Source organism: Squalius cephalus, assembly GCF_949319135.1.
Source record: "Squalius cephalus genome assembly, chromosome: 7".
Classification (NCBI taxonomy): domain Eukaryota; kingdom Metazoa; phylum Chordata; class Actinopteri; order Cypriniformes; family Leuciscidae; genus Squalius; species Squalius cephalus.
The window spans coordinates 35,040,861-35,053,258 of NC_137128.1; the positions used below are offsets into that span (position 1 = coordinate 35,040,861).

Below are 12,398 nucleotides of genomic sequence, written 5' to 3' on the forward strand. Positions count from 1 at the left end.
AACAGTGTTTTAGCAACGGATGTCAGTAGTTGTATGAATTTAATAAAGCTGTGACATTAAATATGTACTTTTTTCAGGCCAAAAACGGTCACTATGATACATTACAGAGTGTCAGCCACTTTCTAATGTATAGTTTTAGGCATATTTAGTAAAAAGTAGGTAGGCCTACTATATAATGGCTTCAAACAAGTGTAGTAATTTTGCTACAAACGGTTATCCTGGGCATTAGATGGCGATGCGGAGCCATAATCGTTTGTATCCTCACCATGTAATAAAGAAGAAGCAGAGAACGCCGCTTCTGGTTATTATCTGAAACATGGCGCTGTCTAGTGTATTGCGGAATGAGTCTGCGGATTTCTCAGATCGCTTTGACCGGCCTTTTGGGCACGGTTATGGCATCAACCAGACGGATCTCGGCTTCGGAGACGCATTGAGTGAAAGTCTGAACTTTGCCGTGAAAACACTGGGTGAAGGGGATGAACCGGAGAGAAAAATCGAGTTTCTGCATGGCACGACCACCTTAGCATTCAAAGTGAGTTCATTTAGCCAGCAGCTAATAGCATCTGGACCATTTAAAAACTATTTAGTCTACCATTAATGTAACCTAATAATCACGACACATTCAGAAGTGTGTGTCTTTTATTAAACTACCCTGATGTTTATACAGTATTTGTAATTAATAGATAAAGGCTAAAGGATGAGTGACTTGGCAGTTTGCTAAGTATACCAATGTTTACTCATTTAACTGGTTTATTTGACTTGCGGAGTAGTTTTAGCGCATTTCTATCGTATGAAAAGTGACATGCATTGATACATGTTTTGTGTTTTAAGTGTTTTAAGGACAGCGCCCCAATTCGTTTCAGTAACAAGAACAGCAAACTTGTGTGTCAAGCATAGTTAAAACATGTTAACAGTGCAACGAAGTCTCTAAAAGTCTGTATGGAAGATTAAATGGGGGCGGATTACAGTATGAATAGATACTGCAGTAAAGTTGTGTATGCCAAAGTGAAGATTGTCAAAATAAGACACATAATGACACCGCAACTAATGTGCTTTTTCATTGTTGACATACCTATGATCTTGTCAGAATGTTATGCAGACATAAGATACATTTTTTAGTAGACTAGTCTGTTGTAAATTCACTGCTCGGTAGCAACACTCTTTACATATTAGAACTCCTGTTAAAATTTCACTACCTGTAATTTTTTAAACTCTGTTTTTTTATTGAACCTTTTTTTATATATAAAAATGAAACATTGTTACATAACACTTGCTTAGAATAGTAATAATAAAAAGTAAACTAATAAATAGATAAACATAAAGAAAATAAAAAAATACAATAAACACATGATAGCCTTTAACAAAAAAAAACAAACACACACACTAGCATCTGTCTAGAACAGTAAAGGAAAAAACATAAGAAAAAAGTAAACAGATAAATTAAATATAGGGTACACTTACACTTCAGTGAACACACAACATTCCGTTACATTATCTGCATTGTTCATACATTAACATAGGCTATATTAAAGCTATTTCCTTTAAAGCATATATTTTTCAATTAGCACCCACTTTTGTTGAAAAATGTCTGATTTCAACTGTAAATCCACAGTCATTTTCTCAAATAAATACTTCTGTTTTTCTTTGTGTTCATTCTGTCACAGTATGTTTGTGCAGTTTCATCAACTTCACAGTGATTATCTTCCTAGGTGCCGTTAATAATACATTTAATATAAATAACTGGTATTTAGTAAACTGATCTGGGGGGAATCCATCAAGCAGACAAAATTGCATTGGTATATCTCTTCCTAAATCTTTACTAATTTTCCTTTTAACTCCCTGCCAATACACCTGTATTTTGACACTACATTATGGTCTTCATTGGCATAATACATATTTATTTGAGTGGGTGGCATTGAATTGTCTTAATAGATTATTCACAAGCTTGTAATAGTCTATTTGTTAGAACAAACAAATTATAGCTCATGATGCCATAAAGTGTCATTCTGTTTGTTGAAGTCAACAATATTCTCTAAAATAATGACAGCAATGATTGGCTGATGAATCTAGTCATGGTACTAAGTGACATGAAAAACTGCAGACAGGATAACATAAGCCTGGATAGCAAGCACTGATAATCTACTAAAATATAATAAAACATTAGTGATTATATGGTTTTGCAAAGAAAAAAACCCTGTACAATGCAACTTTCGAAAGGCTCTCAATGGAGAATAGAACCATATGGTGTCGTTACTGTCACACTAACAAGCCAAACCTTGACTCCTTGATTTTATTTATTATTCAAAGTGTCCATAAAGTGTCATATTAAAGTGCCCCTATTAAACTTTTTCAAATGTTGCCTTTCATGCAGTGACTAATATAGCTGTTTGTGAATGTAAAAGGTCTGCAAAGTTTTAAAGATCAAAGTGCACAACAAATAAAGTTGTCTCCTAAAAGAAAGAATTGATTCTGAACTGCCAAAACGAGTTGTCAGCAATTCCATCTCACTTCATGTTACACGTAACGGTGTATCAAATCTGCATAATACCAGCCTATGTGGTCTTCATTGGCTGCCCACAAACATCGTCTACTTTGACCCACCCTCAAGCACTGTAATTGTAGCTGAGGCCTAGAAGAGTATGGTTTGTGTTGTCGACATGTTTTCTGTGCTGCGAATCCACTTTGCATGCACTTCCAAAGGATGAGGACAGAGTTGATACGGAAAAAAAACTACGCCATTGTTATTGTTCGTATCACTGTGTACAAGCGCTGAGGAAGCCTCTGGAGCTGAAATTCAGATATGAAAATAGGTGTTTCATTTCCGACACGAGTTGTAAGCTGTAGACCAATCACTGCAGACTGGGCCATCTGACCAATCAGAGCAGAGGAGGCTCTCGGAAAAGAGGGGTTTAGAGCGACTGAGTCTTTGAACAAACCGTTTTCAGACTCTTTGAGTAATGAGGTGATATGCAATGTATTTTATGAGAAAATAAGTGTTTTTGACCTTGGATACATTGTAGAAGACCTCCAAAACAAATTAGGAACCTTTAAAAATAGCATAATAGGGGTACTTTAAAGTTATTATACATCAGCATTTTGTTGTTTTCTATAAAATGAAGAAAATTAAAATTAAAGTGAAATGTAAATAAATAAATGTGCAAGCTTCATCAACATATTTCTCTCATGTCTCAGTTTCAGCATGGCGTCATTGTGGCTGTGGATTCCAGAGCGACAGCCGGCTCCTATATCGCTTCACAGACAGTGAAGAAGGTGATTGAAATCAACCCGTACCTGCTTGGCACTATGGCAGGAGGAGCCGCGGACTGCAGCTTCTGGGAGCGCCTGCTGGCCAGGCAGTGCCGCATCTACGAGCTGCGCAACAAAGAGCGCATTTCAGTGGCGGCTGCCTCCAAGCTACTGGCTAACATGGTGTATCAGTACAAAGGCATGGGCCTCAGCATGGGCACAATGGTCTGCGGCTGGGACAAAAGAGGGCCAGGTAAATATCATACGCATGTGTAAAGTGGATTACGACTTGGTTAGACAAAGTTGTAATTTTGTGTTGCATTTGGCCACACTTATATAATTTAAAAAAAATATTTAATACAATATTATATTACAATAAAAATATAAATACTTTTGTGTTTGTATATATATACATATATATATACACACACATTGGTAATAATAAATACATCATATATACTGGTAATAGTGTATATTATTTATAAATGTATTGCCTATGTAATAATTTTTTGGAGCTGCCAGTTATTGTGCTTTGATACTGGTATTGCTTTTGTCAAAAATAAAAACATTTCTAGGTAAATCAAATGCCAAGAATTGACATTAACATTGTTGTAAATACTAAAATTTCATGTAAAAACTTTCTCAGCTATTAATACACCCTACCTGGTTAATATTCTCTTATAAAATTGTCCTGTGAGCCAATTTGAGGATTGAGGATTATGGTTATTACATATATTTTGTAATGGTATTTACATGAATATTTGCTTTTAATTAAAGGTGGTTTTCTGATTCCGATTCCTTTCTGCTTCCATTAAAGGCGTTGAGGCGGAAACATTCCAGCTGTAATCTGTTTGCATCTGGAATAGCTTTGTGATGTAAAAGATTGTCAGAATTGTTCTTCACCATTTATGTTTTGAATGATTGCTGCAGATGGCATGGGGACAAATTATGTGATTATTTTCTCTGCTTTTTTGACCCTGCCTTTCTGCTGAAACCGCTTTGTAAAAATAGCTTTATCACCATAATTTCCCGCCAGACTCCATCGGTAGCCAGGATCTGGTTTTAATATGCAGCACCATGACTTTGTTTTTGAGATGAATCACAAACTTGCACATTAATGGACTCTCAAGACCTTTGCTTTTCTAGAAAATGATTGATGCCCATTTTTCTTAATTGGATATTACATTTAGATCTATAAGAGGCTTTTAATCTAATGGTCTTAATGGTGAGCTCTGCCCATTTTCAGTTCATTTTGTTTCTTCCTAACATGGAGTGCAAGCCTAAATGAAGCAAAACTGACTGAGAAAGACTAAGATAAATTGCTGCTACAAAATGTAGTTCATGAGTGTGCAAACCAGGGATTTAGATTAGCCAGTACCATCAGATGGCGACAAAGCGCTCTGTGATACTGATGCATCCCTCAATTGCAGACGCTGGTGTGTTGTAACTGCTCTACATCACGGCCAATGTGTTTAAAGAGGCCCTGCACAGTGACACAGTAATGGGAAATCAATACGCCAGTGACTGTGGGCCAGGAGGGAGCCACACCATGATGGACGCGGCTCTCAGCCAGGGCAATCGGGTCGCATGCAAAATCCTGTCAGCTCGATCAATTGGGGTTTATGCAGTGACACGGGCTAGCGTGTCCCCCCCAAAAAACAACAACCTTTGCCTGGCGGATAAACAAAACTACGTGGTAAATCTTCCAATCAATTTTGCAAGTAGTGATTGCTGTTAGAAGTTCAATAACTGCACTAGCTGCGTTGTGATTCAATAGAGAGGTAAATGTTGTGCAAATTAAATCAATCTTGATTAAACCGAGCACATTTACTGCCTTAACAATGTCTGGCACTCTTATACCTGTGATTAAGTGTCTGATTCTGTGAGGATTTATTTTTAAATAAAAATCTGTGACATGGTTCAAGATGGTGACACAGTTAAACGTCTGTTGAGGCCACTGTTGACGCCCCAAAGTTTAGCCTTTGTGTTATTAGAGCGGTTCTACAGATGCGTTCTTTCCTTGCTGGTTGAGTTATGGACTCTGTTTACAACTGGTATTAAAATTAATTTGTGATTCAATCACAGTGAGGTCCAAATGTTGTGTAGTTCAGTCGCTTACTCTATCAATTAAAGGAACACTCCACCGTTTTTTCATATTAAACTATGTTATTCCCTTAACTAAGACGAGTTGATGCATACCTCTCTCGTCTCAGTGCGTGCACTCAATCGCTCTGGTGCGCGGCGACACTTTGATAGCACTTAGCTTAGCCCAGTTCATTCATTAGGGTCCAAACAGAGATTAAGTTAGAAGCGACCAAACACCTCCACGTTTTCCCTATTTAAATACAGTTACACGAGTAGTTACACTACCAAGTATGGTGACACAAAATAAAACGTGGCGCTTTTCTAAGTGGGTAAAAAGGATAACTATAATGTATGGCGGAATAGCACATGGGAGCACTTTGACTCGGTGCAGTAAAAAGTAGAGGTCGACCGATAGTGGATTTTACCGATAACGATAGCTAGGTTGGGCCATACTTGCCGATAACCGATTAATCAACCGATAGTTTTTAAAATTGATACTGGATAAAAACAAACATAACACTCCAAGTAAAACAATGCTGAACTTTATTATAAAAATAATAAAACTGTATTGAACCATGAAAACATGCTAAATGAAATAAATATATAAATATGAATAAATATGAATAAATATGAATAAATATGAATAAATATTAAAGTCAATAAAAGACATTCATTCAAACTTAAACAAAAAGTAATACTCTAAATAACAAATAAAACCAGTTACATTCAAAACGTAACTGTTTAACTGTTCTTTTTCAAGCCAACTTAATGAGTAAAAAAGTAACAAAATTTGATCGGTATAATATTTGAGCAATACAATTGCACCTTGATCATTCATGTTAGTTTGATAGTTCATTAACTATGGTTAACAAATAAAAACCTTAATTTAAAAATGTATTAGTAGCCTACATGTTAATTAACAAAAAAATTAACAATCCTTATACAGCAGTTATTAACCTTAGTTAATGTTACATATGGAATTTTATTGTAAGTGTTATCATTTCATATAAATTCAAACAGTCATGCTTAAAGATGGGCAACTTTAAATATCTAAAACGCCAGAGCATTAAAATGATATAAATATTACATGTATAGTCTCACACTTTTGCTTCTATTTTATAAACACTTGATGATTATCTAACCAAAATAACAAAATAGGTATTAAAGTGATGATAAAAAAAAAAACCGAAATCGAATGCTTTTCTGATTTGTTTATATGTTTCTGTCGGCTGTATATCAGTTTGCTATCTTACGTCTCTAGCTTTAAATATGCAACTTCTCTGCATATTTAATGCATAAAAGGAACCAGGTGGATATAAACTAATGCAAATAGATGGTAACAATTGTGACATTAAACATTCGGGTCGGACTTACGTTTATTTTTGTCAGTGTTTTAACCGCTTGAGGTACTACTAATGTTAGCGTCCTCTCAGCCTTGAAGGCAAACAAAACATACTGTTGTGCTGTTCTTTCTCTACTAATGCAGCATTTAGTCAACAAATTAATCACTTTATAATGATATGACAAAATGTACTGTATACATAGGCTACCTTTTAGCTGTCGGTGCTTTAGGGTGTACTCACACTAGGTACGGTTGCCATGAACCGGGCCCGAGTACGATTGTCCCCCCTCCCCCCTCCCCCACTGGCCTGCACTCACATAGGGTTTCAGCATTCGTGCCGGAGCACGCTTACGTCATTATGGTGTGACGGTTTCGGGATAAACAGGAAGAGCGGCGCATCGCTCTGAGTCCATCGCTCTGTTTACTTTGTGGATAATTTTGAGTCGTTTGGTCCACAGCCCTCTCACAGCCTGTTGTTAAACAGATCTATCGCCTTTGTGGCACGAAAATTTTCACGTAATCGTGCTGCTCGTATGAGGAGGTTTGCGTCACGCGTCCTGTTCCGTGCTCCAGCACGGTTAGCGCTCACACTGCATGCGAACCGCGCCCGAGTCCAACTGAACCGTGCTCTGGCCCACCTCTTCCAACCGGGCCAGGGCCGGCTAATCGAGCCGCGCCCGGGCACGGTTCGGAGCACTCACACTAGTCAAACGAACCGCGCTTTGGTGGTCAAACGCACTCGGGCACGGTTCAAACTGGCTAGTGTGAGTACACCCTTAAACACGCATCTGATGTCAGCGCTCTCCACTCAGCGTGTGCTCTCAAGTGCAGCACGCAGAATCACGTGTCGAAATAAACAACACGAGGCATCAGCGATAGTTTTTATTACACCTCTAGAGGCCGCTCTTGTACTGCATGATGCCAGCAGACCCTTCTCAGCTCTTTCTTACTGTAATGAATGACAGCGCGCGCTTCTCAGTCGCTCCAGCAACGGACGCAACCAGGAAAAACTATCGGTTTGTATTTTTGCTGATAACGATAGTTTCACCAATCAACTATCGGTGCCGATTAATCGGCAAAACCGATGAATCGGTCGACCTCTAGTAAAAAGTCACGTTGGTTCTAATGACAGAAGTGAGAGGGAGAGGATTTTTCAGGAGTGATATTACTGCGCCGAGTCGAAGTGCTCCCAAGTGCTATTCCGCCCTTAGAAAAGCGCCACGTGTCACAATACTTGGTCGTGTAACTACTCGTGTAACTGTATTTAAATAGGGAAAAAGTGGAGGTGTTTGGTCGCTTCTAGCTTCATCTCTGTTTGGATCCTAATGAATGAACTGGGCTAAGCTAAGTGCTATCAAAGTGTCACCGCGCGCCAGAGACGAGAGAGGTATGTATCAACTCGTCTTAGTTAAGGGAATAACATAGTTTAATATGAAGAAACAGTGGAGTGTTCCTTTTAATCTTTGAGCCTAAACAAGTTTTAACCTTATTCAGGAATGTGACGTTAAAAGACTATATTAAATAACACTCTTGCCATCATGCATGAAGTGCTTACATGAGATTCATGTTGAGACCGAGGCCAATTTGACCTTTGGTCAAGCAATTCAAGAAGTGTTTCACCATGGTCTGAGTTCTCTATAAGCAACAGTCATGGTCTGTATTTTCTTTCTGCATCTTTCTACATTACACATTCATTTTGTATCTACTTATTTTGTTCTCTGTTGGCTTGTTGTGCAGCAACTGTGAAAATATAGACAACTGCTGTCCTGCAAGGAGATGCAAATATCAGCAGGACTGCTATCTCAAAGACGTACGAAGCTCTTTCAACTGCCATCTTTTCATGTCCTGTAGACACGGACTGGCGATGTGCATGCATGCTTAGACGTCTGTACACAGAGATGCTTGGCTTTCTGAGCAGCTGCGCTCATCAGTGGCACTCTTAACCAACCATGGCTGTGTGACAATCAACAGAGCAGTCAGCCAATCACCTGTGTATATTCCTTCCTTCCTTTTGTCTTGAAGTTGCCATTCATACATGCAGACAGCCGCTCTTTCAGTCTTGCACATCTAACTGCCTGTCACCTTTGTGATGGAGTGCAAGGAGTCTGGCTGTCGTAGCATCCCGAGAACGCTCCCGCTTCGGCGCCTCTGCTTTACGAGGGCTCGCAAATTCAAGTGCTTCTTTTGTTCACCTTTACTTCCCCACCCTTTCTCAGCGACGCAGGTAGCATGCAACGGCCGTTGTGTGATAAAACGATCCCAGGTGTTGTACATTAAAAAAAATTCCAGTCTGCTGAAGTACCCTCGCACTCCGCTCCTAATGAGAACCGGTGCCTTGCGGCTGAAAGAGACGTCCTATTGCATTTTTAACCTGTTTTTGGTCGTCACACTTGGCTCTACAAAATGGTAAATTACCTTGCATATATTCAGGGTGCAGTAACGATTATCAGGTTGAGCTAACGATGCGTACAGAGAGTGTAATTTGCTTGAAGACGTCTGAGCCTTACCTCCTACGATTGTCCTTAAAATGTCTCTGTGAGCTGATTTTGGGGTCCTTGAACTTTACTCAAACTTACCACTACGTTTTCAGTAGGCTTGCTGCGATAGTCGGTGTTAGATGGTGTTCAGCAGCAACCCTTACATCCCTTGCCCACCGTGGCACTTCGCCCATATTACCTCACTCTTGACTGACAAGACGACGGCGAAAGATTTGGTTTCAAAGCAAAATGTAAAAGCGCCTGTTTAAGCGAGTTTGTCATTGCACAATTTTTTATTCAATTGCTTGAATGGTGAATCGTTACATCCCTAGTTTTCAGTACTAGTGATGTTCTTCGCGTTGCTATCAGACTAACATGCTCGCTCATTAAAGGGATAGTTCACCTAAGGGCTGCATGATATTGAAGACAAATGCGATGTGTAATTACTTGTTAAATGATGCAGTATGTGTTGATGCAATAATGCTTTAAGTGTGTAAAATCAATTTGATATAATAGGACCAACATGTTTCATGCTCTCTTGGTGCCTTGGGCTGACTCATCTTCTCTGACTAGTTTGGTATAAGAGCGTCATAACAGCTTGTTGAGCACACTCTAATTCAAAAGAACAGTTACGTTTATGCTATCTTTGACATTACGTAACTTTCTGAAGTAATAAAATTATTGTTACCGCACACCTTGTGATATTCATATCGCGATTTCAATATATTTTTTTTGTATATTTCAATTTCGACATATAGTGCAGCCCTATTACCAAAAAATAATTTACTCATCCTCATGTTGTTTCAAACATGTATGAGTTTCTTTCCTCTGCAGAACACAAAATAAATGTTGCTTTTTTGTTGATACAATGAGTCAAATGTTCTGACTTCTGTTGTGTGGACAAAATCATTTGAAACATTCTTCAAAATATCTTTTATGTTCCAAAAGGTGAGTAAATGATGACGTTATTAATTTTTGGGTGAACTATCCGGTTAATGGTCCATCTGCAGCCTGGTTCTGCTGGAGCACAGATGGTACATAGTCACCATTACTCTAGCAGTGCGTTTTGTCATAGCGCAACCTTTTGGACACTTGCAACTTGCCTTGAGGTGATCTGCTGCTGGACCAGACAGTGACCCACCAGTTCACCAAGTGTGATGTGCGTCGTCCATCATCTTTGGGGAGAGTTCAGGTCTTCAGGTGTAGATCAATAATTAATTCTGGTGTTTTTGGAGCGCTCAATAGCACCTCAGGCGACGCCCCGGGTTGGATGCTATATTTGCTTGTGCCAGGTCATAGCTTGTCCTTTAGCTTGCTTGATATTAGCAAGATCTTCTCTTCTGTAAATTTTATTTCCCCATTACCCCCCCCCCCTGCTTTTATGCTGAAGCCCTTAGGTAACCCTGAGACAGAGCTTGAGCTATCGAGCATCCGGCTGTCAGAAAAAAATAGTAAACCAACTGTTTCCCATGACTCCATTTCTCACATGTACTCATCGAGATGGATTTGACCTTGTATAGTTCAGAACATTATTTATGTTCATAACATCGATCTACTGAATTCTCTCTTAAGGGTTTTGCTTGTATTTTTTTAACGCTTTCATCTTTCGTGGAGGCGCCTGCCTTTTAAACACAGCAGGATGTAAAGCAGTACTGATAGTCTCTCTCTTCCTCTTCCTTCTGCTTTCCTCTGATCACAGGGCTCTACTATGTGGATTCAGAGGGCAACCGCGTGTGCGGAGACCTGTTCGCAGTTGGTTCGGGTTCCATGTACGCCTACGGTGTTGTCGACAGCGGCCTTCGCAACGACCTGTCCATAGAGGAAGCCTGCGACCTGGGCCGCCGCGCCATCTACCAAGCTACTTACCGTGATGCCTACAGCGGAGGCCAAGTCAATCTCTACCACGTCCACAGCGAGGGTTGGGAAAGGGTCTCTCAGGAAGACGTGCTTCAGCTGCACCTTAAATACCAGAGCGAGAAAGCATAGAGAGAGGGGTTGGATGGAGAAAAGAGATGAGGGAAGAGGCCACAGCATCAATTGAGTTTCAAAAGGAAGGGTGAGACCGGTCAGATGAAGAATGAATAGCAGATTGCTGATATAACCTGAAAGGCACTACAGTTAACTTAATGAAATCAAATCTGCTTCCAGGAAAGTTAATGCCGACTCTTTTGTAAGAGCTTGCTCGTCTGCGCATGAGAAACTCAAGCAAAGCTGTCTCTCTCTCTTCCTCTCATCTCTCTTTCTCTTGAAGTTAGATCATTTTCCGTTAATTTTCTCACGCATGTTATTCGTTGAGTTTTCAGCCACAGTTTCAGTAGTATTACAACCCCATCCATTGCAGTTCCACTTGTTGTTTGTGATTTATAAAATAAGGGGGCGCTGCGTCCCAATGGACACTATGACAAGCCAAAACTCCTGTTGGCCAGCTCTCGCTGAGTGGGAGTGGGCTTCTGTTCTTCTCTTCTCACATGTATCTGCAGTTACCACAGTTACTAAACCTACTCTCAATAAAACCTTGAAATTTTGCTATTTAAGTGTTCTTTTTCTTGATCCTGATGTATTGGTTGGTAAGTGTTTTGACAGGTGTTCACAAGTTGTGCAGTGGCTCTAAAATGTATTTAGAAACTTGTCACACCTAATGTATGAATGTCATTGCATTAAATTACAAAATATCAAACCAGCGGCATCTGCAAAGTGCCAACAAATAATGCTATATCTTTTCTCAGAACTAGACTTTTCTTGTCCAGTTACTTTTAGGCAACTTGTCCCAAGATCATTTTTAATTAGGGCTGCATGATGTCTTTAAATAATTAGTTTATTATGTAAAAACAAAATGCTAAAAAAAGCCCCCCAATAAATCAGTCCCTCATTTATTATTGTTTTATTGAACAACATAAAGAATCATGGATATTCTGGAACCACAAAGTGAATTGGTTCATTTAGTATCAACACTCCCAGTTTCTATTCATAATGTCATAATTACATGAGAAATACCAGAGAAAATAGTCAATATATGGTGGGCCGGGCCTTCAAATATTGTGTCAGCCAATGGGGTTCCTTATAAATTACTGTTTACTTGCAAATACAATTGTGTAAATTCCTAATTGTGCTTCAAATCACCTGTTTTTAAACTGCAATGCTTAAAGATGCATGCAAATGATAAGCTTTTGTGCTATCCATGTGCAACGCCACATGAGCATAACCGCGATAGAGACGACAGTTCAAAATTTCTTCTGGTTTATCGGGTC

At 39.3% G+C, this 12,398-nt stretch overlaps 1 protein-coding gene across 1 annotated transcript; it reads left to right on the forward strand.

Moving 5' to 3' along the window:
* The first annotated feature begins 234 nt into the window (after nucleotides 1-234).
* psmb5 (proteasome 20S subunit beta 5) lies at nucleotides 235-11,679 on the forward strand. The gene is made up of 3 exons (XM_079877554.1): nucleotides 235-532; nucleotides 3,193-3,499; nucleotides 10,850-11,679. Exons 1-3 carry the CDS (start codon nucleotides 317-319, stop codon nucleotides 11,134-11,136), a joined length of 810 nt encoding a protein of 269 aa, XP_079733680.1. The 5' UTR covers nucleotides 235-316; the 3' UTR covers nucleotides 11,137-11,679.
* The last annotated feature ends 719 nt before the right edge of the window (nucleotides 11,680-12,398 follow it).

Coding starts and splice junctions, on each gene's coding strand:
- psmb5 (XM_079877554.1), top strand. CDS start 317: ATGGCGCTGTCTAGTGTATTGCGGAATGAGTCTGCGGATTTCTCAGAT. Junction 533..3,192: donor CGACCACCTTAGCATTCAAA/GTGAGTTCATTT, acceptor CTCATGTCTCAG/TTTCAGCATGGCGTCATTGT. Junction 3,500..10,849: donor CTGGGACAAAAGAGGGCCAG/GTAAATATCATA, acceptor CTCTGATCACAG/GGCTCTACTATGTGGATTCA.